The sequence below is a fragment of the Lachnellula hyalina genome, assembly GCF_007821495.1.
Source record: "Lachnellula hyalina strain CBS 185.66 chromosome Unknown contig00236, whole genome shotgun sequence".
NCBI lineage: Eukaryota > Fungi > Ascomycota > Leotiomycetes > Helotiales > Lachnaceae > Lachnellula > Lachnellula hyalina.
In genome coordinates, this window is record NW_022157350.1 from 12,543 (window position 1) to 37,545 (window position 25,003).

The window sequence follows — 25,003 nt, forward strand, 5'->3', positions numbered from 1 at the left end:
ACCTCTGCCTCGGCAATATATTGCTGTTGTTGTTGCGGGACACCATATTTGACGTGGTGGAGGAGTTTAAAGTACTCCTTGTCACTAGAACTATAAGAAAAGATGTTATGGGATATCTTCGTTCAACTCAAAACGTATTCTAACCCAAGACATAGTATTGTCAACCTAGCCTAGTTCATCTTACTTGTCAGACACAATGAGGTCGAAATAGGTAGCCGTGATACATTCTACTGTTCTCAAGTATCCAATCAACTGCGAATTATGCCACAAGCCTCCCCTCAATATTACAAACCTCCATAAAATATAACTAATCAAGAGAGAGAGATGAGAAAGAGAAAAGAAAAACACCCCTCTATTCAAACCACGTGCCTCCATTTCCACGTCTTCCGTTAAAAGCGGGGTTGCCAAGCCAAGTTGACATTGACGTCTCGCAAAAAGCACCCCACCAAGATCAAGTTCAAAGCAATCCAATCTCACTTCACTTCTTCAATTGAATATCATCCAAGCTTCTACAGACGTTATCCTCGCTTCTCTTTACACAGAACAGAACGAATAACTCTGCGGACTGATTTAGAAGCCACGACAAACATGTCTCCACCCGCCATCATTGCGCCTTCGATCCTGTCTGCGGACTTTGCGGAGTTGGGAAAGGCATGCTCTGATACAATCACTCAGGGAGCTGATTGGCTTCACGTAGATATTATGGATGGGCACTTCGTTCCTAATATCACTTTTGGAGCTCCTGTTGTCACCAAAATCCGAAGCCACGTTGCGAAGCCAAGCGAAAAACACGGCAAGGGAACGTTTGACTGCCATATGATGATTGCAGAGGTATTTCACTTGTCTTCCAACCTAATTTACAGGGAGCTTTCATCTAATAATTGAATTACTGGATAGCCAAAGAAATGGGTCAAGGAATTCCAAAAAGCAGGCTGCGATCTCTACTGCTTCCACTACGAAGCCGCCATCTCCAGCACAGCTGCCGAGAGTCCCGAAGCAATGAGCGAGGCCAAGACGAGTCCTAAGGACATGATTAGGTATATCCATGAGTGTGGCATGGCGGCGGGGATTGCCATTAAACCGGATACAAAGGTTGATGTGCTATGGGATATTTTGGAGGGGAAGGAGGAGGTGGAGAGGCCGGATGTGAGTTCCCCACCCACACGTCTTTCTTGAGAGAAGAATTTGGGTCAAAATACTGATGAATTGCAGATGGTGCTTGTCATGACAGTTCACCCTGGATTCGGCGGGCAGAAATTCATGGCTTCGGAATTACCCAAGGTCACAGAGCTGAGGAAACGATACCCGGAGCTGAATATTGAGGTTGATGGTGGTTTGGGCCCGGGAACTATCGATCAGGCTGCTGATGCTGGGGCCAATGTTATTGTTGCTGGGAGTGCAGTATTCGGGGCTAAGGATCCGGCGGATGTTATTGCGAAGTTGAGACAGGCTGTTGAGAGCAGGAGGGGGAAGCTGTGAGGGTTTATTGGGATGGATATGCGAGATTACGAGATATGAATTATATGACATTGTGTGAGACATAGAAGGAGTTGCATTTCTAGGGGTTGATTTCCTGGTTTTACGAGCCAAAGCTAGATGGGTGTAGAAATAATGCTGAGACGCAGGACTTTCTAATGTGCGTAGGAGGTAATATGTCGTGGCCGTGGTCAATGGAAGATTCGAATCTGGTGGATGCATAGCAAGATGTATACAAGGTATGATGATCTTTAAATCTACCTATGAAAACCTATTCACTCATCTGCCGCCAGTTTTGAATGACCAAGTATGCATCTTCTCCACATTCGAATATTCTCAAGACCATATGACAACACACGCTACTTATATTGGAGGAAAATGCTCAAGCTATATACTGTTTGTCAAATAACAAAGTAAGCTGAATTGCGCTGGTCCCCACCCCAAACCCATCAAGCCCCTCAATTCGAAACTCGGCTTTCAAAAAGGCAGTTCAAAGTGGCTCTAGTTTGATAGTGACCAAGGTAGACTTCTCAAAGAATGCTTCGTAACAACAACTCCGAGCCATCACCGAGTAATGAGTGGCGTCTGATTGGCCAGATGCGCAGATCTGGGGTTCTTGGTGGGGTCTGAGTAGTGCGGAATGATTGCGGGGTGGGCGACCGGTAGCCGCTTGTCGAGAACGGACTCTGGGGACGGCATTTCAGTGCAAAATATATTTTGGCTATAATTGGCTTTTACTCCCCAGAGATGTCGTAGAGCAAGAACCTCTATCTGCCTCCGTTCGGCTGTGTCTGTTGTGCGGTTGGCTGTACCCACTACTTTAGTCTCATCTTTGCTGTTCACCGTTGAACTGCAAGAACCCCTCCGTCCCGATCCGACCATCCGCGATCCTCGTATCTAAAGATGGCTGTCACAGACTTCATCCTAACCCCCTGGGCAATTCCTGTTGCCGTTGTCCTCTTCTTCCTCGTGCCCTACCTCACCTCGAATACTGGCCTACGAGATATCCCAGGCCCCTTTGCTGCAAAGTTCTCCGCCTTGTGGCTTTTGCTGCAAGCTCGCCAGGGAAAGAGATACAAGAGTGTTGATGAAGCACACAAGAAATGGGGAAAACTAGTCAGGATCCAGCCTAACCATGTCTCTGTCGCCGATGAATCTGCCATTAATGCCATCTATGGCCATGGAAACGGGTTCTTGAAATCGTGAGTAGCTAGTCGATTGAGTTGCAAAAGCCATCAGCTAATACTCCACCCCCAGCGACTTTTACGATGCCTTTGTCTCCATCCAACGTGGTCTCTTCAACACACGAGACAGAGTAGAGCACACCCGAAAGCGGAAAACAGTCTCCCACACCTTCTCCACCAAGAGCATCTCCCAATTCGAAATCTACATGCACCAGAACCTCGAACTCTTCGTGAAGCAATGGGACACGCTTTCCAAGAACGCCCATGGCAGTTATGCCAAGATCGACTGCCTGCATTGGTTCAACTACCTAGCATTCGACATGATTGGAGACCTCGCATTCGGCACCCCCTTCGGCATGCTAAAAAAGGGGAAAGACATTACGGAAATCCGCAAAACGCCCGACTCGCCCGTCACATACGCACCAGCCGTCCAAGTCCTCAACCGCCGCGGCGAAGTCTCAGGCACTCTCGGCTGTCTCCCCGAACTCAAGCCCTACGCCAAATGGCTTCCCGACCCCTTCTTCACCCAAGGCATCGCGGCCGTGCAGGACCTCGCTGGAATTGCCGTCGCGCGTGTAGCGCAACGCTTGGATGGGAAGCAAGATGCCGGACGTGTGGATCTACTCGCGCGCCTCATGGAAGGCAAGGATGACAGGGGCGAGCCTATGGGGCGCGAAGAACTCACAGCCGAAGCCCTAACGCAGCTAATCGCCGGCTCAGACACGACCTCCAACACCTCCTGTGCAATATTGTACTACATCACCAAGACCCCTGGTGTTCTGGCCAAGCTGCAAAAAGAGCTCGATGCTGCTATCCCCGCGGAGATCGACGTGCCTAGCTTCGACATGGTGAAGGATTTGCCGTATATGAATAATTGCATCCAGGAGACCATGCGCATTCACTCCACCTCTGCCCTTGGCCTTCCTCGTCTCGTACCCCCCGGACCGGGCGTGGAGATCCTCGGTCACCATTTCGCGCCTTACACCGTGCTCTCTGTTCCCGCCTACACTATCCACCATTCTAAGGAGATCTGGGGAGCAGATGCCGATGAGTTCAAGCCGGAACGATGGGATAATCTAACCGAGAGGCAAAAGACAGGTTTCATCCCCTTTTCGTATGGACCGAGAAGTTGCGTTGGCAGGAACGTAGCCGAGATGGAGCTTGCGCTTATCGTCTCCACCACGTTCAGGAGATATGATTTTGATTTATATCAGGGGGAGTTGGAGACGAGGGAGGGGTTCTTGAGGAAACCGCTTGAGTGTATGGTGGGGATTAAAAAGAGGCCAGGAATGTAAATACTACTTCCTAGTTTAGATATCTGGAAAGCCTGGTATTTAATATATCTGTATATACTTGCATGAATATGAAATTTAGAAAATTGACACAGAATAATAGTAGTTCTAGATTATGCGTTATATTTCTGCCTCACTTTAGAAACTTCATTCAAGTTAAACGGCTATAACCAACTGGACGCATACATACACACATACACATATACATATCTCCCTTTCTCCAAACTTCCTCCTCTTAAAAATCATCCTTTAGCCTTCAACTTAACTCAACCCAACTCCAGTCCAGCTACTAGTGCATATACCAATGTCAAAATATCACATCTCCGTCTATCCTATTACAACAGTGATTCACCTCTATACATAGACACACCACTTTGCTATAAACGTAATCTTACCTATATATAAATTATCTTTATTTCCGAGTCTGAATCCGAATCTGGATCATAAAGTACAAGTACATATATGTATGTATTTACATGTAATTTGGTGTAATTAATAAATTCATTGATTCAGTAATCGCACCGATTGCTTCTCTTGGTCGACTGGCTGGCTGGCTGGGTGGCCATACTTTCTTAAGCGCTATCGGGATACGATGGGACGAGGTAGGGACGGCAAATACAAAAATAAAAACCAGACAACTGCTCTAATATGAAGAAGACCTTGGATTATACAACGACGAGAATTCTGTACCTAGGCTTTTACTTGGAAGAAAGAGTGTGGGGTGGGGGCTAATTTAATAGTATATTGATTTATTCATCATGCTATGTAGAACAATCTGAGGCAGCTTGCGCACTGTAATGTTACCTATTATCCGTTACCTCTCCAACTCCAAATCATCCCATATCTGCTTCTTTCTTTCATATCATGCACATGCAAAGCAAACCTTCCCAGGCCTGGTTTTCGATTCCGCCCAGGTAATATGACCTTCTGCAACGCCTGCCTGTATGTGATTTTGTGTGACAAAGGAAAAGTGGCATTGGTACAAATCGTGAATGGAAAGCGTTGGAAAAACGATGTCGAGTTATGTGCGAAGATGTGTGGATCGGAGGGGAGTGGTGTTGCGAGTTCAGAAGGTGAGAGGTTGCTGGACATCTTTTTCTTTCTCCTTCGCCTTCCCTTCTCGAGTGGAGTTCTCCGTGTCATTCTCCTTGTTCAGCCCCTCCACTAACGCTGCCTGCTCTGCCCGTGCCTTTGCCTGCTCCTTCAAGATCAACTCATGCTGCTTGATACAAGCATCTTCAATCTCAGCCAGGAAACTAAGATTCTTGTTAAGCTGGAATTTCTCGTCTCCCTTCCTGGGTATCTTAGATCTGCCCATGTAGCATTCGAATCTAAACCTGGTGAACAAGTTCAATTGTTGCTCATCCTTCCAGGCTGTAACAAGATCACCGTCTCGGAGTTCGCCCCAGTATCTAGAATATCCTCCTCGATCCTCCGGCTTGTAGCTAAAGAGCTGAACATCATTGATCCAAATTCCCTGAGAAGCCTTCGTCGATATGTAGAATGCTTTGTTCTCCTCCTTGGACGCTGCATGGGCTGGCTTTGGCTCCGAGTTTACATTAGGACCGGCTTCGAACAGTATTATCTTGAAGGCAGACTTTGGTACGCGGCCCTCTTTGGTGTTAGGATATCGGACAATAGACTCAGGGGCTCTACCCCAACTAGTAACGTTTTCAGTGATGCTGAGGTTAATGTTGGAAATGCAGCTGTCCGGTGTCGTTATCAGCTTCGCCAGAACACGTTTTGGGACATGGAATGCGGATTCGAAAGCAGGCACCAGAGGTGCATCCGTCATGGTAATACTGGGCACATCGGGACGAGGAGACCCTGCGTATGAAACACGAGCCGTAGACGGGATATAGTCCTCTTCCACATCACGGCTTGGGGTAGTTTGCGGATTGATATCATCTAAGGTCCGGTCGTCCCGCTTCATCAGCATATGTCGTCCCTCATCTACCGCCTGTTCACCCGCAACTGGAGATACTTCGACGAAGGAATTACTATGGCTTCGACTGCGAAAGAAGCTTTTCATTGTGCCCTCGAATGACTTATGACCTTGCTCAAACTCCTCGCCCTTAGACTTTGCCCAATCTTTGAGGTTGTTGTAATCTGATGTGAGCATCGTCGGGTAATTGTGGTGATGGGTAGATTTGTCGGCTGGGTCCCAGAAAATGGATTGGGGAACAGGCATGTCGATCTCACGTTGTGATTTACGGCGACGCTTTGCCGGCAAGTCAGCAGGTTGCCAGTTCTCGTCATCTTCCAAACCCTCTTCGCGAGGTCGTCGAAGACTAGTATTCATCTCTCGACCAGCATCTGGAGGTGAAGTAGCGCCTGGGGACGCGGCGGAAACGGGAGAGTGCATATTCAATTGGCCGACCATTGACTCGGTACCCATCAGACTAGACGATCGTACAGCGCGTTCGGGTAGTCCCTGTCCTTGAAGTTGACGACGGAGATCGCCAGCTTTGAAGTTTGTGGTTGCGGGTATATGTGTTGGAGGCGCCATAGCAATGGCAGGCTCAGTCGAGGGAATTACTCCTGCCAGCTGGGATAAATGGTCGCTTTGAGATGGATCGAGTTGGTCCTCGCTATAGTTGCCATGCCGCTCAGAGTCGTCAAAGTTGAGGTCGGATTTGGGGTGAATGCCGTGATGGTCATTGTTGGACGCAGTGGATGGAAGTGGCAAATTCAATTGCGGATCAAGGGGGATAGCCCCAGAACTTCCCACATCGGAAATATTCACCTCCCCAAACAATCGGCCATTCCCATTCCCATTGATGATCGGATGACCATTGCCATTAGCATAACTGTAATCATAATCGTAACTACTGGTGACATTCGAGATGCCATCACTAAAGCTGCCGGGAATCTCGCGTTGTTGAATCTCTGTAACATCACTGACACTTTGGCCGAAGTCTGCGCTGTCTTCAACCTCGCAATCGTCAATAAGACTGAGCTGCGAAGCGCCTTGCTCGATGTCCGTTTCCTGAAGGCTAAGTTGTGAGGTGCCTTGCTCTAGTTCGGTATCCTGTGATAGCTCCTTATCGTCGTCCCCGAGGAGCCATGAACTCTGTTGCAATTCTTCAATCGTAGCTCGGAATTCAGGACGGACATGGAGCATTTGGCGGACAAAGCGGATTCCATTCTCCGAAACATTGGCAAGCTGAAGAGGACGAATGTCCAGGGGTTCGGTCATAATCCGGTTTAGGATGATCATATAGGTAGAACCGTTGCTTGCTGGATATGGAGGACTGCCGCACAGAGCGAAGAAGAGCACTCCAGCTAGAGACCAGATATCTACAGCATGGTCGTATCTTGCCGCAGGCTGGGTGTGCTTGTCCTTTCCTCGAAGAACGGTTCGCTTGCCATTCTGATCGTATTCACGATACTCTGTGTATACTTCAGGTGCACAATACAATAAGGTCCCGCAGAATGTACGCAAGCCAGTCTGTTCGTTCTCAACCACCTTTGACAACCCGAAGTCCGTTAGTTTGGTGTGCAATGGACGACGGCGGGCGATGAGGATGTTATCCGGCTTGACATCTCTGTGTGTTACTCCCTCGCCATGCAGATAACCCAAAGCACCCAACAGCTGACGGGCCATGTCTTTCACGTCGGGTTCAGGTAAAGGTCCGTTTTGGGTGATCAAGGTACCAAGATCACCACCAGGAATGTATTCCATAATGATATAGAGGTAGTCCTCCCAATCAATATGCTCTATATACTTGACAATGTTTTCCTAGATTTCATTAGCAAAGCTATAAGTCAGAAATAGATGTACACACGTGCTGAATCTTGCTCATGATTCTCATCTCCATGTCCATTTTCTGGTCGAGAATTCCATTCTTCATAAAGCGTCGCTTTTCGAGTTCCTTTGCTGCAAATGGTGTTCCGTCAAGCTTTGCAGTGACCTTGTAAACGATAGCAAAGGCGCCTTTGCCAATTTGAGCCACTCTGTTGTATTTGCTGCCACCTTTCCATTCTCTAATATGCTTGCCAAATGTAGATATGGGAGAGTAGTCAGGGGTATTAGCAGCAGGGGTCGGGAAAAGATTCACCTGTCAACAAGTTAGTAATGCGAGCAGTTCTCAGGGGCATGCATATATTACCGGGTTACCATTCCGTCCAGGTCGCATGAGAGCTTTTGTTCGAGGTTGATCTCGCAAAGCAGCCTTACGCAGAAAGAATTTAGTAACGTTCTGTTGATAAGCAAGCTCAGCTTCATCAGATCGATTTGGAATCCAAGTCATGAATGCCAAGTCATCCTTTGCTGTACCTCCAGTAATAACAATCTTCTGCCCTGAATCAAGAGTATGCTTGAAGGCCATGTTATTCTCCTTCTCTTTGGCTTTCAAGAGGGTTCTATCAATCATTGTGCCATTAGTAGACTGGTCCTCAATCATAATCACACAATGCTCATTGATATAGATTCTGAAATGAGTATTGCTAACTCGTCTACCGGGATCGTTGTTGCCTACGGGGAAGTCGCATCGATCCGCGTTGCGACCAAACTGGAAGCCCATAAGGGGGTCCTTCAGATTCGCGGAAAGTCGAAGAGCAATGCCGCAAGGCACGAGACCTTCTGCTGCAATTTCGAACGTGTTAACTGCTGGTTCTGCAGACGTAACTTTCTCCTTAATGTGTATATCGCTTCTCGTCTCGAGGGTATTCTGTGGAGTTGCCTTGTAGATCTGATCGGCAGCTCGATTTGCGTTTATTGTCATAGGGTACAAAACGCAGATTATGTCGGAAGCATCCTCGTCTGACAGTCCCGAGTTGCCTTGACCGTAGCGTCGTTCGTCATTGTACTGCTGGGTGGCTACATAATTTGAATCAGTGTCTGCCATCTTTCTTCAAAGTTTATGGTATTTGAGGACGAGATCGCGGGGTGACACATGGGCAAACGCAAGAATGGGCACAGGGGAGCAAAAGCAAATACAAGGGGTTGAATATACCAGGTTGCGTTGCTTCTTCCTCCGTGTTCATTGTGAGAGTTACGAGGGGAACCGAAGTCGGTGGAGGAGATGTGGGGTACGGAGAGATGTGCAGTGTAGAAGCTCTGGCTTGCGAGAAGAAATTGACATCTAATGGCTGCCGGGGAGACAGCATTGAGACGAGGTGGCAGATTTTAGGCAGCAACAGCGTTGCCCTGTGTGCTCCCAAGTTGAATTAGGATGTTCGAGATTGTATGATATATCCGAGGACGACGTCCAACAAGCAGCTAGACAGAGATCCGCAACTTCCCAGATTCTCCCCCGCGTATAAGGTCATAAAGGGTACCGCTGGGTAGAGGGTCGCAGATGTTTCAAAGAATGGCAAAAGACAACAAAGTCCTCGTCGTGAATCGTAGACGTCTCGAAATACATCCAAAGGAAGCTTGACGGTCGTCGCTATATTCAGATCAGTAATGGTCCTCCCAGCAACCAATACAAAATGTTGGGGGGAAGTACATTGCCTCTTCGGCGCACAACCTTGCCCTGGACGGGCCCACCACAACAGGTGACACTTTCACTCTGCGGGTATATAGAGTGAAAGAAGTCGACAGGGCCGAGTCGCTCACACGACTGGAAACGTTCAAATGAGACTTCGAGGCTCGAGGCATCTTCAGTTCCATATAATGTGAATTAAGCATCCGATCTGATGATCCGGCCGGATATGCTAGTCTAAATTAAGGCAAGCGTCAGCCCGTCTCCAATGTTTCTAGCGGCCCGTTGCTTGTGAGAGCCGAACCCTTTACAATCATCAACGTCCTCTCCACCCGGGAAATAATCGGCCGATTTTGACACCCTTCTAAAGCTCAAACAGCTTGATATATATAGGTCTGGTAGGCAGGAAAAAAGAAGAAAAAAAATAGACATTATAATATTCAAGACCCGTAGATACTATTTAAAAATTTCTACGTTTTTTTTTCATATACTTTCAACTATAAATATTAATAGAAGGGGTATTAGTACAGGCGTTGCGCATGTGTCAAAATCGGCCTTTTAATTCCCGGGTGGAGAGAACGTCGTCTCTGCGTAGCGAGACGCACCCTGTCACGAGACGAATCTATGGTTTTGGAATTTTAAATTTTTTCTTAGCAAGTCTCATTGACCTATCCACCGTCGCTGTTATAAGAGAGTACACCCGCAAGGTGTCAAAGTCCTCGTCGAATGCGCTATCGGCCTCGTCTTTATCCTCAAGTCTTCCTACACTACGCTCCTGCTGTACCTTCGAAGGATCCTTCAGAATTCCTTGCGAATAAAGAAGTCGCGGTCTAGGGCAAATGGGACAGTGGAAAAGGACTCGCATTTCAGGCTTGATCCGTCTGTGCGCTGGCGTTAGCATATATGTGGTTGTTCGTATGGCCTACGGTGGTGGACTTACCTTGCATTATGGGGTAGCCTCCCAAGTAATTGTTTATGGCAGCGCCAGTCTTGAAGTGCGAGCCAGCAATGACGTTGCGGCCGCCAATAGCTTCGAATTTGGTTGATCCCGGCATCTTTGCTATCGAACAGCGGTGCAGGACGCAAATATATGTTGCAGTTTGTAGATCGAAGTGATGAAGACGGTAAGCGAAGCTATGAGCAACGTGAACCACTTGGCAGCGGCTCAACCACAGCTCTCAACCACAGCTAAGGTAGGTATTAAGCTTCAGATATAGTTAACGTTGATTAATTGACTGGAGCTGGACATTGAAGTAAGTTAGACCAGGCCCTCAGAAATCGCTGCTCTTATTAACTACAAGGAGAGTGTGGTTCCTGTTGCCGCGCTACTTGGAATCTCATAGCTTACAAATTGGCTTTCTAAGCGAAAGCTTTGTAAACATCAGAAATGCTATCATATTGTAAATTTCAAAGCAATGCAGAGCTTAGGCTTAGATAAACAATTATTGCAACTATACATATAAGTGTAGAAGTTAAAGGAGGCGGGTGGGGTTGGGGGTCGTTAAAAGTTTATCTAGAGAACCGTCTGACTTTCGTTACCTTTAATTGTCGTTGGGTTCCTTCTCAAATCTGTAGTTATCATTGGGTTTCCCCAGAGCCGCACTATACCGTCCCTGGACCCTGATGCGAGCACCTTGCCGTCTGGCGAGAATGCGAGGGCACCAACGCCCCTAGAATAGCCCTTAAGCGTGGCTAGGCACGCTTCCGTCGCCGGGTCCCAGAGCTGCACTGTGTTGTCGTCCCAGGACCCTGATGCGAGCACCTTGCCGTCTGGCGAGAATGCGAGGGCATCAACGCCCCCGAAATGGCCCTTAAGGGTGGCATATAGCTTCTGATAGACGACTTTAAATCCAGATTTTGCTGTTGATTCTGTTATTGCTGATTTAGGCGACAGCATCGTCTCTTCAGTATGCGCCTCAAAGGCTGAAAACTGGTCTTTAGTCCTTAATGGAGCTGGTAGCGCGAGATTTACGTTATCTGCTCGCCTGCTCGTAGGTTTATAAGGCAGAGTTTGGTTGTGTGTGCTCCAGCGTGCAGAGGCTTCAATATCCGAATTGTACGATTTTGTTTCGAGTGGCTTTAATTCGTTGGTTAACCTCATATTACTACTAATAATTATTAGCAATACTGTGTTACTAATTTTTGGAGAGAGCAGGTTATTAGTAGATCATAGAATACTTTACCTCTGAGCTTCAGAAGTTTGACATACTAAAGAAGATAACCACGGCTGCTGAAGACATTCCTCGACTCTAGGGCGATCCTCGGCCTCTGGCGCCATCAAAGCCTTTACAAAATCACATCCTTGTACGCTCACTTTATTGGCTAATAATTTATCGAGTGGGAATGCAAAACGGCCTGCAACATACTGGCCGAGGCGTCGCTGATCTTTGAACAAAGTCTCGCCAGTAAGTATAAGGAATGTAATCACACCTAGAGACCAGATGTCAACAGCATTTGTGTACGGCTCTAATCGAGTAAAGTCAAGTACTTCCGGTGCTGCAAAAGCAGGAGTGCCAGTCCGGGTCCGTAGTGCAGTAAGTTCTTCGGTTGCACGCTTGCTAATCCCAAAGTCCGCAATTTTCACCCACCAATTTGGACCCATGTTGACAACTAGGATATTCTATTTTGGTTGTATATTAGCTTACGGTATTAGGACCTATAAGGGGAGTAAGCATGCTTACAGCTGGCTTTAAGTCTCGATGAGCAAACCCATTTTGATGCATGAAATTCAGTCCTTCGAGAACCTGGAGAACGATAGACTGGCCTTCGATTTCTGGTAGTGGCGAAGTAAGTTGCTGATGTAGGTCGCCGTCGGGAAGAAATTCCATGGCTATGTAAATACTTTTGTTATCATCGTACCAGCCGAAGGATTTCACAAAGCATTGCTCGTACTAATCAGATATTAGTGAGATATTACCGCGATTAAGAATATAGATAGACCGACCTTATTATGAGAGAATAGAGCAATAGCTTCCAGTTCTCTATAATAGCGATTGCGATCAAGCTTCTGGATCTTCTTTACAGCTCGTACCTCCCCTTTCGTATCACCTTGAATGCATTCTTCCAACCAGACATCCCCGAAAGTACCACGACCTAGTCTTCTTATTCTCTGCCATCTTTCTTCCTTCGGAACCCTTCTTCGTTCCCGTGTATTTTCTGGAACATGTTGAATATGTTGGGTGTATTCTGGGCTTGAAGAAAATTGAGTTTCGAGCTGCGAAAGCCGTACAATGTCTGGAACAGATGGTGTAGAAGCCATCCTAGAATGCCTTTACAGAAAATATAGGAGCGCTTAGCCTAAGAATTATTAGACCGTGTACTAATCGTGGATAAGATTAGTGCTGAACCTTCTATCGCTAGCCTTGGCGCATACAGGAACATTCGACATACGATTATTTGTAGCAGATAGATCACAGCTAGATGAGAAAGAGCAGAAGACGTCCTATGTAAAGAGCAGTCGTAGTATGAAGCTTCTGAGAAGTCCGATGTTATGCTTCTGTCAGTTCCCTTGCGTCTTCAATCTCCAGCCTTCCAACAACTCAGCCGCAACTGCCAAAAGTGGGTCTAACTTAGTTAGGACGTTTCACGAGCTAACCGCCCCGCCCAAACCACCAAAGTCTGATTTCATCAACAAGTCGCATCATCATCACGGTAATTAAGCAACATTTATATTCTTAAGACCAACATCTCAGTACGTTCTTACCTGCTTTCGGAGATATGGAAGTGGCCGGATTGGCATTGGCTATTGTCGCAACGACTGACCTGTGTTTCAAGTAAGGACCATTCTCTTGCTTGAACGTGATGTATCATTAACTACCTTAATTCAGATACGGCAAGATCCTTATCGATACATGCACATCGTTCAAAGGCGCTAAAACCGAGATTAACGAACGAATACTATATGTTGAGAGCCGTTGGAACCGTACAAGAATACAACTTGTCTTTATCAAGAAGATCTGGGACACCCTTGACGAAGAGCATCAAAGCATTCAAGATCGGCTTCTGCAAGTGCTAGCTAGCAAACTAAGCAATACAACGTCGAAGTTGGATAAACTATCAAAAAAGTGGTCGCATACTCAAGAAGCGGAGCACCAGGTTATAATGGTCAATCCATTGAAATATATTCTCGTTAAACAGGGTCTTGATGACACTATTCAAGATCTAGCTTTATGGCAGAAAGAGTTCGATCCGTCTTGGTTCTTAATATTGAAAGTGCCGAATGCCCTCATTGATCAAGAGCTAAGCAAAGATGAATTGACATCTTCTTTTCCTAGCATGCGCGATCTTAGAGGTGCCGCAAGGGAGAGGCCTCCTCAGAAGAAATCAATTTTCCTTCCAGGAGACGGAGTTGATTTATCAACAAGACGTGAAATACCCTTCGCATCAGCAAAGTGTGTCCAGCGAACTGGTTCCGAAAATTGGGTTCTGATAGACTCTATGCCGTGCGATCCAGAAGCCGACGTCAATTTGCAAACCAAAGACGTGAGAGAGCTGGCAAGTAAGCTCTCTCATTTGGATCCGATAGTATTTGGCATACTTCAATGCCGAGGTGTAATTCGTAACCTGGAAGCTGGTAACAAACGACCATCTTCCTTCGATTTTGTATTTCAAATACCTAATGAGCTTAGCGATCCTAAAAGTCTTCGCAGCTATCTCTCCTTAGGTACGGATCACACTCTTACCGACCGTCTCAACGTCGCAAAACAACTTGTCAAGTCCGTAAGCTACGTCCACACTCTTGGCTTTGTACACAAAAATGTCCGCCCCGAGACTATCCTAGCATTCCAAGACAAAAAGTCAGCCCTTGGCATCGTGTTTCTCACAGGCTTTGAGAAGATACGCATGGCAGATGGTCGAACGCGGAGGTCGGGGGACTCTGCTTGGGAGAAGAATCTCTATCGTCATCCACATCGTCAAGGCGTGAATCCCGAAGAGACTTATGTTATGCAGCATGACATTTACAGCTTAGGTGTCTGCCTTCTGGAGATTGGAATATGGGAATCATTCGTAGCATACGAGGACGATACAGCAGCCCCTATACCAACAAAATCTCTCAACATTGCTTCAGAAGATGGCGAATCCGGCGGGCCGTATCTGATGAAAGAACATCTAGTCGCTCTAGCAAAACACCATCTACCTAGATGCATGGGAGAGAAATACGAGCAGATAGTCGTGAACTGTTTGACTTGCCTTGATGACGATAATGCTGATTTTGGCAACCAGAATGAATTTGAAGATGCAGATGGGGTCTTATTAGGTGTGAGATATATAGAGAAGGTTCGTATAGAGCTTTTAGCTTGACAACTTGCTAATAAATAACCTAGGTATTGCTAAAGCTGGCTGAGATACAAGTATGAATTGGAGAGACTTGATGCCACATGAGACTTGCGATACTCAGACGCCCAGATGCCAGAGGGGCGAGATGCCCTGCTCAGGGGGAAAGGCCTAACGAGCAAGGCACTTATGTTGCCCTGACGACAGCCCCGTACGGTACACAAATACTGCACGGAGCCTGGACTCAGGTTCTCTCCTTGAATTATTCTTCTTATATCTAGGGAACCCATTTGCTTGAGCATAGCGCTGCCGACCTATGACATTTCATCATGCAACTGCCATATAGTATCCTAGTATAACCCGACACGCACGCACGTCCTCTCGAGCCATATAAACGGTGTCTTCTGTCGCCGCCATTACACGCTACGCCTCACAGCAGCCGCTGCTTCGCGTTACCTATCTCTCCTCCCCATCAAGGCCAACCGTGTCTTGCAGTGGAGCTGCTTTCTACACCCTTATCCGAGCGGTGTATGAACTTCACTCCCTACTAACCAAAGCGCTATCATTCCATCTTTCCCTCCCATTACATCCATAGAAATCCATATCCTCCGCCACTTCTCCTAACCCAACCTACCTGCCTTCGTTTGACTTCTGAGCGCGTGCTTCCCCTATCCATATGACCAAGATAAGAATCCAGTCGACCCTTCCAGTAGTTTATATCTAGCCCCGCGTATGATTTCGTGAGGTACGTTTCTCTGCTGGGATGCACGTTACCTTAGTTCTCACCTCGTCAATTACAAGTTCAGCTTTAGCCAGCTCAAAAGCGAAGTTTCTCGGTGCTGTCTATGCAATCTCTCCTATCGTCTCTTTCCACCATGAACTTTTTTAGGATGCGTCTCAACCCGGCGCAGCTATCAGCGGCTCGCTGAGACCCAAGACATGAAGTGTCACGTGTAAAACGGTCACGATCAATGTCCATAGGACAGCGTAGGAAGTTGTTTATGTTCAAAAATACATTCTCTTGTTTATTCCCTATAAAGTCGGCCAATATCCTTGTTTCCAAACAGATGTCGTCCCTCCGTTAAGTTCCAGATGCTGAAAATGGTCACAATGACATCAAGTGGGAGTCGATTCATTGCAATTTAGCTTTCTGATAAGCTACCTATCTGGGAATCTTGACTCCGTTTGTTGCAAGTCGGATTTTTCAGATAAGAGATTAGTCTAAGACTATCCAATAAATGGAAGAGCGATTGCTTTCCAAAGAGCCGAACGCACCGGGCAAAGTAGCACTCTTGAAATTGTAGGATAGGTGAGTGACAGATAAGAGGAATGGGAACTGTGAAACAAGGACTTTCAATTTGAATTGGGGCAATTGCTAGAGGCTTCTGAGAACAATATCACTTTACACCCTTTCCATGGCCTAAAACCCACGACCAAGACCAGATTATCGACATCTGCAAATCAACAAAGGGTATAAACAAACTCCAAAAACATCCCAGCATCCCATATTCCATCAAACGCCCCAAATTCCTTCCCTCGCTTCAACCTGGAGGCCTATACCCCTTCTTTTCCACCTTTGGCGGCCTATACATCCCAAACATTTCATCTAGCTCCTCCTCCGTCCACCTCCTCTCCGGCTCACTCCCAACATACTCCCCCTCCAACCCTCTCGCAAAATACTTTTTATACTCGCGTCTCGGCATAAACACCACCTTCAGCTTAAGCACCCCGTCCTTCTCCCCAGACCCATTTTTCTTCTTCCCCTCCCCCCATCAACTTCCCCAGAAAGCTCTTCCTCCTCTTCCTATTCCCGTTCCCATTCCCCACCCCATCATCCTCACCATCTTTCTTCCCATTACCTTCACTCTTCCGTATCACATTAGTAACAATAGCCGGGATGATACTATCATCCGTATACTGCCTCGGCAACAACTGCGGCAACGAAAACATATCACCCCCCATACTCTGCAGCGCGCTATGTTTAAACACCGGCATAGGCCGTCCCGTCGCCGTGAAGTTCTCCAAACCCCCCACCGCTTCTTCATCGATCTGAGCCCTGATCAGCGGCTGGCCATCACTGTCGTTGTCGGAGTCATGGGCGTTGAGACGTGTGGTGGGGAGCGTGGTGTATTGGACTGTATGGTTGTCGGGCCCGCGGTAGGCGAACATTTGAGCCGTGGGTGTGGGTTTGGGGGGGTGTTTGAGATGGAGCATTATGGTGAGTTGTTTTTGTTTGTGTTGAGCTGAGTTGGCGCAGCGTCTTGATTGCTGTGGAATTGCGTGGTGGACTGAAAACGCAGCCCAGATGTGTATGATAGGTCTGTCTGTCGTTCAAGCGGATAATCAAATAATAAATCCCTGCTATAACCCCAAATGCCAAATTTTCGAGGTACACTGTACCGTCCACCACAGTATGTTACCCTTTTCGAACCTTGTATCGAATCCGGTCCCGAGAGCTGCAACGAAACAGTCGTACAGCAAGTATTGATCGCAAGTGCAGGTGGTGACCGCAACGATTCAGTGCTGATGCGAATTCAACTGTAATTTCCAAGCTGGTATACAGACGGAGAGATTTTTCTTTTGTTCCGAAGTGTTGGTGGAGAAGTAAGGCAGTAAGAGGTCGGACGGATATGAGGACGGATGCAGTTTACCCCGCATAGTGTCTACCCCGCTATAGTGCACCACCATTTCCTTTGATTGGCGGGGTTGATGACGTCAGCATAGCATTATGAATTCAATGTCTAATAATGTTTGCATACTCTTCCCTTTGTTAGATGCGAAATCTTGGGAAATGGGCCATATGCACAATGGGAAGTTCTTGAGGTCTTGTCAAAGAAGTGGTTGCGATGGCAGCTTGGTTCAGGGGAAGCGAGTCAGGGGTAATTATGAAGCTGCATCATCGAATCGTTTGGAATTGACCATGTTTTACGACTTGAGTAGAGAGTCTTGTTCGAATCATCCACTATCAACGAATTGCAGCAGCCAGAATCAAACCAAAATCACGAATCCGCTCTATGCATCCTAACTTTCACACCATTCCCCGGTGACATGGTCAAGGTAAGCGCTTTGGGAATCTTACCAGTCATATCCAAAGCCTCAATATTATCATACCTCTGCAACATCTTGACCATCACGAAACTCGCCTCGGTGAGCGCATATTGTTCTTTTCCTCAGTTAGCATCATCCTTGCACGGTTTTTGCCCAGTACTGTGCTTACGACCAATACATATCCTCGGGCCCCCAGAAAACCCAATAAACTCCCATCCCAGTTTCCTGCCTTCCCATCTCGCTGATCTGAACCCATCCGCGTCTTGGCCCCAGATATCCTTTCTTCTGTGCATCACATAGGCGGAATATCCAATTTGCTCGCCTTTCCTAACAGCAATAGGTTGTTTATGATCCGGTCCGCCGCCAGTAGGTAGGGTCGTATCTTTGACAGCTTCCCGTCCGTTTATGGGGACGAGCGGGTATAGACGCATGGTTTCATAGAGTACGTTTTTGAGTTCTTTGCAGGCTTTCAGGGACTCGAATGTCAACTCGTTGGTCGGAGATTTCTCTGTCCCGAACTGAGAGACGATGGCTTCGTGAAGATTCTGGAACTCTGCTGGATGTCGGGCTAGGAGTAGAATTGTCCAGCAGAGTAATGCGGATGTCGTATCTCTGCCAGCCACCATGATATGAAGGACCTGGTCTCGTAGCTCGATAGGATCTCTCGTCTCTGCTACCAGCTCATCCAGAAAAACGTATTTGGGTTTCTGGCCGGGCAAGGTAGGGGGGTGTTTGTGATCTGGATCCAGGGCAATGCGGACAAAGTGATCTGCGAAATCCTTGACTGTCTTGCATGCTTTCATGAATTTTCTAGAAGAAAACATGGACTGCAAGCGCCCGAGGCGAATTCGCCACGTTATGAACTCTTGAGCATAGCTCATAGCTTCGGAGAAATCCAACTCTTTCTGGGAATCCTTCTTGTTGCCTGAATCTTGAGAATGCAAAGCTGTAGATTGGCTGTTGACGGATTCGCCAAAGAGAAACTCGCTGCTAACGTCCATGGTGAACCGATAGATGAGCGGTAAGAGATCGACTCCTTCGACCCATCCCAATGCATTCTCCTCGGAAAGAGCTTTGAACAGAATCCCAAGATGGCGATCAGCAGCCTCCATATCGCTAACTTGATCACGAGAGAATTGGGGTCTAAGCTGACGGCGAAAGTGAGACCAGGCCTCACCCTCTGCAGTGAAGATACCATTGCCAAGCAGATCGTGGAAATTACTCCTTCTGGAGGGCCCCAGATCGAAGTCATGGAATTGCGTACCAAGAAGGGCTTGAATATTCTCGGGCTCTGCTGTATTGATGATGCTGCTATTGAAGGCGGAGAAAAGACGGTATGTGTGCGTACCCATAGAGATAAAGCGTTTCCGTATAATATCTTCAAGGAAGTCCATACCTAGCAGACTATTAGTTATTGTTCACTATACTGAAGTAGGCAGTTCATCCATCAAATTCGCGTTTGATAAAAGCCAATGATTAACAATTAGCAGGATTTTGGGCATACCTTTCAAACCAGTAAACAGAATAGCATATCTCTCTATACCTCCTGGCAATTTATTCTTCACCACAGGAAGTGCTCCGCAACCATACTGCTCGCCCCATTTGTTCAGAGCCCTCCATCTCAACCAGTTTCTCGCTTGAATAAAAGCGATAATAGCACCAGAGACAAAAACGACTTGGATGAGAAAGAAAGCCATGTTAAATTCATTTGGTTTCGAATCATGGTGAACAACCATGACATGACGAGTACTTATATAAGTTCTGGTAAGGTAGTGAGCCCTACGGATAATAAGTTGATATGTCTCTTAGCAGGGAAGCGCAACCGAATGCGAAGTCAGGCCATGAATGGAAGGAATAACCGACCTGAAGACCTCCGTTTGTTTAGAGCCGGGGTGTTTTTCTTCCCGTCTTAGTGCGCCTGCCAGCCAAAGAAGTAGGGAGATTCAAACTCCTACAAAAAAATCAGTGTAAGAGATGGAAAGGGGGATTCGATTGTTCGACTCGTCAATATTGCCTGGATTTAGATACAAAAGGTAGGTGGCCAGAAATAGATGCTTCATTTCATTGCTTAGGGTATATTTTCCAGGACTCCGCCTCCGCCTCAAGTCTCCAGGACTGTTTGTCGCACTTTTTGGGCACTCACAGCATCCCGTGGGACAATCCTAATCATGCCATCCTGAGGCAAAAGACCTTCAAAAACAATTGTGCGGGGCATTGGTATCCAATTAAATATTTCGTTTAATTAGAGTCACTGTCCTCTGAGTCCGGAAATCCGTTGAAAGGCTCTTCCTCGCTGTCCTCAAGGGTTATGATTTCGCCAGATGCTTCCTCTCCATCATTATCATCATCATCATCGTCGTCGTCATCCAATTCTTTCACACCAAATGCGCCACTGATATCCCAGCGATCACCCTTGGCATTCTTGCTAACGTATTTGACAAACTTCAGGACCTGTGCGGAATTAGTATGGCTCGATTGAGGAACATTAAAAGGGTCCGTCGCAGTTTTCAATGTCTCCAGATTCTCGAAAAGCAATTGAAACTCGCGCATATAAAAGATCGGAATGCTTACCCCACTATCCCTGAGAACAATACTCATCTTGTTCCAAGATGCCGGCATTGTGAACAGAAGGTTGTCATCGTCGGGGTCCGACGAGGACTTGTAGATCGCTGCATCTCCATCTGCCTCATCATCATCGCCAGCCATGTAAACTTCCTGGCCTCCCACATCTTCTATTTCCTCTTTTTCTGTAACCTCCGGTTCATTCTTCTTGCCATCGGCCTTTGACTTTCCGTTCGAGTTCGCTTTTGATCCTTCGGCTTCTTCATCACTATCACCTTCTTCCTCTTCTTCGTCCTCTTCAACACCCCATCCAGGAGTTGGAGTCAGCCCCAGACTAATCTCCAACCTTGGCTGGCCTTCGTGGCTCGTTGCAAGAGCGTAGTCGTAACTTTTGCGGAATCTCCGTGCTAAGACATCGTAATTCTCGATCTCGCACTGCGTAGCTATCTCAAGCCATTTCCGGAATTGACGACTTGGCAGGAATACCTCTAGTAATTCCTCAATAGGATTCAGCTCCGCAGATTCATCGGTCTCTCTATCCTTGGGTTGGAGGAATAGAAATCGGTGCTTGTGGGGTGGTTTAGCGACTTTCCATGATCCCTTTTCAATCTCGGCGCTGTCACTTGGCAGGGGGGCGGCTTCTTGAGCTTCGACATATTCACGGACTCTCGCAGAGAATTTGTTTGATAACAGCGAGTCGAGCTCAACACTAGACAAGGCCAAGAAGCGTTCTGTGACCTGTTCCAAAGTATCTGGCGTGAGGTATGTCGGTGCCATGTACTTGAGCAAGAAGGTCAAATCATCTTCGTCGAGATCTTTATCTTCGCTGTCCGCCTTGGGCGCTTCGACGGTAATTGTCTGCGATTGAGGGAAGTCATATCGATCCGGGTTTCCTTGTAATTGCATCAAACTGCTATTGGCGCCCCATTTCTCCTCCGCTCCCTTGATATATCCTTCCTCTCCAATTTGAGGGATGTGGTACCATCCGCTGATAGCCATACGAATCCTCCCACCCTCCTTCTCTAACTGTTCTTTATTCGCAGCGTGATAAACTTCTTCGACATCGTGAAAACTCTCGCCCGGTTGAACCGCGAAAAAGCTCAACTGGTTCCAAGCTGGTGGGATGACCTTCGTGAAATCAGGACTCGGTGTAATCGTTTTCTCTCCCCCATCCTCGAACGTCTTCGTAGGATACAATCGTAAAGCGCCGCCCCATTCTTCCTTCCAAGGCATATCTGGATCCGTCAGATACAGAATGTAGCTGATCCTCCGGCTCCCAATCACATCGTCGTGGCATAGCAAATAGCATCCAGGCGTGTAGACATTGATGGCCATATCTGTCTTCCTCCCGCTCAGTTCCCCTGATCCAGTAATACTAGCAACGTATTTCCTGAACGAGGACGAGTACATGGCGTCTCGTAGCCGGAGAAGAGACGGCAACTTCTCCAGGGCGCCATCGTCAAGTCCGTCAAGATTAGCTAGATCTCCAGATTGGTGGATCTTGTATATATCGGTTTCCTTGGGCGTGAATTCGACATTCTCTTTGATTTCGTTGCGGACTGAACGGAGCAAATCATCGTTGATCAAAGAGTTGATAACGGTATGCTTGTAGGGCTCTGATTCTGCATAACTATTGGTAGATTTCTTCAGTGTCTCCTTATCGAACAGACCCTTTCTGAAACTCTTTTGTACGTCCTCGTCCGAGAGAACTGTAACATATTGTCAGGCAATGTGGGGGCATGGTGGGAAAGCAATTGCATACTGGTCTTCGAGCGCTTCTTGAGGACGCCTTTGCCGTTGTTCCCGCTGGGCTCTGACTCTGCTTTCCTCTTCATTTTGAAATAATTGAGGAACTCTTGCAGGAGAATGAAAAGATTTCAAAGGTGTGGGCAATCGACCCATCTTCTATAAGGTTTTTTGGGCCAGCAGATTCTGCCAATCGTGCTCACCGCCCGGGCTCTGGCATGATTTCTGAAGCGCTCGTTCGATCCTCCCAAAAGGGGTTGCATCGAAAAACCACTCCGAGTGGAACACCCAGATTTGTTTGTTAAGAAGACTTTTATGCCGTGATATGCATGTACGCGCCTTTGATTGTCTCTGGACCATTGCATTTGGGTTGGACCTCGACATGCATGACACCCTCGGGATATCGTGTTACAACACAGCACAGCTGGGCAGCCATCAAAGTTGGGGGTTTCCCAATGGTGCCGGCACATCTTCCATCTTGTCCACTAGACTTGAGGAGACCGTTCCTTTTCAAACGCAATTGGAAGCCAATGTGAATATAAATCTCTCGTTGCTTTGAAATTTCATAAGAGATATTATATCCTCTGACTATATCAATAATTCTACCCAATCTTTCTTTATTAGGACGATTGGGAACCATGACCACTTTTGATATCGTCAGTGCTAGGGAAAGCTTCCCCGCATTAAAGCAATCCCAGGTCTTCTTTGACAATGCTGGAGGAAGTCAAACTCTTGGGACGGTCATCGATTCGTGAATGTCTTTCCTTTCCCTCAAAATATACAATTGCTGAAGCTTCTTCAAGAATTTGCAATTACCTATCCAAGACCAATGTTCAACTTGGGGCTTCCTACGCTGTTGGCCAGAAATCCAATGCTCTATATAGCGCTGGGTTTGAAGCTGCCGCCAAGTACATCAATGCTTCACCAGACAACATTGGTTAGGAAACCTCAATCCTTACATCTTCCAAATTCTGATCCTACAACCAGTCCTGGGTTCTTCCACGACCCAATTATTCCGCAATCTATCCTCCGCCCTCCAATTCCCAGCAGGCTCAGAATTAGTAATCTCGTCCATCGACCACGAAGCCAACATCGCCTCCTGGCTCGACCTTGCCAAACGCCGCAACCTCGTCATAAAATGGTGGACTCCCAAAACGAAAGAGAATCCCAAGCTCCTTGCATCAGATCTCCCAGAGCTGCTGTCCAGCAAGACGGTTCTAGTCACGTGTACGCATGCTTCAAACATCCTAGGCACGATCCACGATATCAAAGCCATCGCGGATGCCGTGCATACGATCCCGGGAGCTCTATTGTGCGTTGATGCTGTGGCTTATGCTCCACATCGGCAGATTGATGTTAAGGCGTTGGGAGTGGACTTTTATGCGTTTTCATGGTACAAAGCACGTTTCCCCCCTTACCTCTCATATGAGACTTGGCTTACGAGAACAGGTGTATGGTCCGCATATCTCCATGCTATATGCATCTGAACACGGGCTTCAAGCTACCGCGTCCCTAGGCCACTTTTTCAACCCCTCTCGCACCTTGGATAATAAGCTTGGTCTCGCGGGTGCTAATTACGAACTCACGTCTTCGATTCCCTCAGTCTTTAACTATTTTGGATCTAGCCCTTCCGAAAAGTGGGCTGCGATTGAGAAGCATGAAGGCGAGCTGCAGGGAACTCTTTTGCAGTACTTGAATACAAGGACCGATGTAACGATTTGTGGAGAGAAGGATGCGGATACCAAGAAGAGGGTCAGCACGATTAGTTTTGTGGTCAAGGAGAAGAAGAGTAAGGATTTTGTGGAGAAGGTGGATGAGTTGAGCAAGGGGGAGATGGGAATTAGGTGGGGTGGGTTTTATAGTAATCGGTTGGTGAATGAGGTTCTGGGATTGGGAAATGATGGCGTGGTGAGAGTTTCGATGGTGCATTATAATACTGGTAAGCGGTCTCTTTTGTCGTCAGCTCACAACTCAGTTATTGATTTCAAAACAGTGGAGGAAGTGAAGAAACTACTTGGGCTATTCGACCAAGTTCTCGGGAAGGCATAGGATATCTGAGATAGTGAAGTAATACAATACCAGATAAAGGTTGCCAAAAGGAATTTGCACGGTCTGGATGCCATAGTTCTTGTAATCAGTATTCGAGGAGTATGGATGGATCTCTAAAATCAATAGCTGCCTCCTAGCAAGTCTTGTTCGCCAATAACCATGCAACAAAGTAGCCGCCAACGCCATCCCATGCCCCTTTTCCAATCCCAAACTATACCCATAACATCTTAAAATTTCATTCGCAAAAGTGACCAACATATCCCACTGCTATCTCTTTCCAGTCTTCTTCTTGATCTCGACTTTATCCCTCATGGGATCATACGGCGCATAAACCCCAACATGCTCCCTCCTCTCGCCCTCACCACCATAAATCAGATTCCCATCAGCTCCAATCCGCTGCGGCGTTCCCTCCACTGGCCGCTCTAACTGATCCTTATGTATTTTATCTAAACTCCCCCCCACAACCGCATACTGACTCCAGTTAATCGGTGGACAGCGCACCACATTCTGCATCCTAGGCAACAACCACTCTTCCCCCTTCTCCACACTCCCATTCCCACCCTCCTCCATTTCAACATCATCCTCACCCTTCTTCCCCAGCTCACTGTCATCATCCCCATCTTCATCCTCACTCTCATAACTAGGTCCAAACACCCCATCCTTAACCCTCACCTCGCCCCTTTCCCTCGCCCCCAAAAACGCCTCTGGATCCCTCATCGCCCTCTCTTTCACATCCCTCAAACGCCGCACATCACTCCCTGCGTTCCGCGCCTGCATCTGCAGAATCGCAATCGCGCTCCTCAGAGCAATCACATCGCTGTTATCCTCGAAATCGAGGGGTATTGGAGGGGGCTGCGGTATGGTGTTTTCATTCTGGTTGGGTTGAGAGGTGTGCGTATAGGCGTAGGTTGGTGAGTGGTGCGTAGGGGTTATGGGGGAGTAA

General features: G+C 47.3%; 9 protein-coding genes across 9 annotated transcripts; 3 read left to right on the forward strand and 6 right to left on the reverse strand.

Moving 5' to 3' along the window:
• Window positions 1-588: 588 nt before the first annotated feature.
• RPE1 (Ribulose-phosphate 3-epimerase) lies at window positions 589-1,479 on the forward strand (the record flags this gene model as incomplete). Its single annotated transcript, XM_031153377.1, has 3 exons — window positions 589-831; window positions 898-1,146; window positions 1,213-1,479. The coding sequence occupies 3 exons, from the start codon at window positions 589-591 to the stop codon at window positions 1,477-1,479; spliced, it is 759 nt and encodes a 252-aa protein (XP_031001509.1).
• A 3,539-nt stretch (window positions 1,480-5,018) lies between these two features.
• Window positions 5,019-8,802, reverse strand: RAD53_1 (Serine/threonine-protein kinase; the record flags this gene model as incomplete). The annotated part of the gene is made up of 3 exons (XM_031153378.1): window positions 5,019-7,694; window positions 7,741-8,013; window positions 8,065-8,802. The coding sequence occupies 3 exons, from the start codon at window positions 8,800-8,802 to the stop codon at window positions 5,019-5,021; spliced, it is 3,687 nt and encodes a 1,228-aa protein (XP_031001514.1).
• A 2,092-nt stretch (window positions 8,803-10,894) lies between these two features.
• Window positions 10,895-12,640, reverse strand: cmk-1 (Calcium/calmodulin-dependent protein kinase type 1; the record flags this gene model as incomplete). Its single annotated transcript, XM_031153379.1, has 4 exons — window positions 10,895-11,458; window positions 11,591-12,001; window positions 12,063-12,272; window positions 12,299-12,640. 4 exons carry the CDS (start codon window positions 12,638-12,640, stop codon window positions 10,895-10,897), a joined length of 1,527 nt encoding a protein of 508 aa, XP_031001513.1.
• A 458-nt stretch (window positions 12,641-13,098) lies between these two features.
• Window positions 13,099-14,682, forward strand: LHYA1_G008460 (uncharacterized protein; the record flags this gene model as incomplete). The annotated part of the gene is made up of 2 exons (XM_031153380.1): window positions 13,099-13,154; window positions 13,209-14,682. The coding sequence occupies 2 exons, from the start codon at window positions 13,099-13,101 to the stop codon at window positions 14,680-14,682; spliced, it is 1,530 nt and encodes a 509-aa protein (XP_031001517.1).
• Window positions 14,683-16,374: 1,692 nt separating this feature from the next.
• On the reverse strand, window positions 16,375-16,869 carry LHYA1_G008461 (uncharacterized protein; the record flags this gene model as incomplete). The annotated part of the gene is made up of 1 exon (XM_031153381.1): window positions 16,375-16,869. One exon carries the CDS (start codon window positions 16,867-16,869, stop codon window positions 16,375-16,377), a length of 495 nt encoding a protein of 164 aa, XP_031001518.1.
• Window positions 16,870-17,654: 785 nt separating this feature from the next.
• Window positions 17,655-19,400, reverse strand: CYP52A5 (Cytochrome P450; the record flags this gene model as incomplete). Its single annotated transcript, XM_031153382.1, has 3 exons — window positions 17,655-17,818; window positions 17,873-19,099; window positions 19,208-19,400. The coding sequence occupies 3 exons, from the start codon at window positions 19,398-19,400 to the stop codon at window positions 17,655-17,657; spliced, it is 1,584 nt and encodes a 527-aa protein (XP_031001515.1).
• A 541-nt stretch (window positions 19,401-19,941) lies between these two features.
• On the reverse strand, window positions 19,942-22,100 carry ofd1 (Prolyl 3,4-dihydroxylase; the record flags this gene model as incomplete). Its single annotated transcript, XM_031153383.1, has 2 exons — window positions 19,942-21,974; window positions 22,028-22,100. 2 exons carry the CDS (start codon window positions 22,098-22,100, stop codon window positions 19,942-19,944), a joined length of 2,106 nt encoding a protein of 701 aa, XP_031001516.1.
• Window positions 22,101-22,649: 549 nt separating this feature from the next.
• Window positions 22,650-24,060, forward strand: ustD (Cysteine desulfurase-like protein; the record flags this gene model as incomplete). Its single annotated transcript, XM_031153384.1, has 5 exons — window positions 22,650-22,762; window positions 22,815-22,948; window positions 22,999-23,381; window positions 23,461-23,950; window positions 24,005-24,060. The coding sequence occupies 5 exons, from the start codon at window positions 22,650-22,652 to the stop codon at window positions 24,058-24,060; spliced, it is 1,176 nt and encodes a 391-aa protein (XP_031001519.1).
• Window positions 24,061-24,327: 267 nt separating this feature from the next.
• LHYA1_G008465 (uncharacterized protein) lies at window positions 24,328-25,003 on the reverse strand (the record flags this gene model as incomplete). The annotated part of the gene is made up of 1 exon (XM_031153385.1): window positions 24,328-25,003. A coding segment is annotated over one exon (676 nt), but the record flags the coding sequence as incomplete, so codon positions are not given.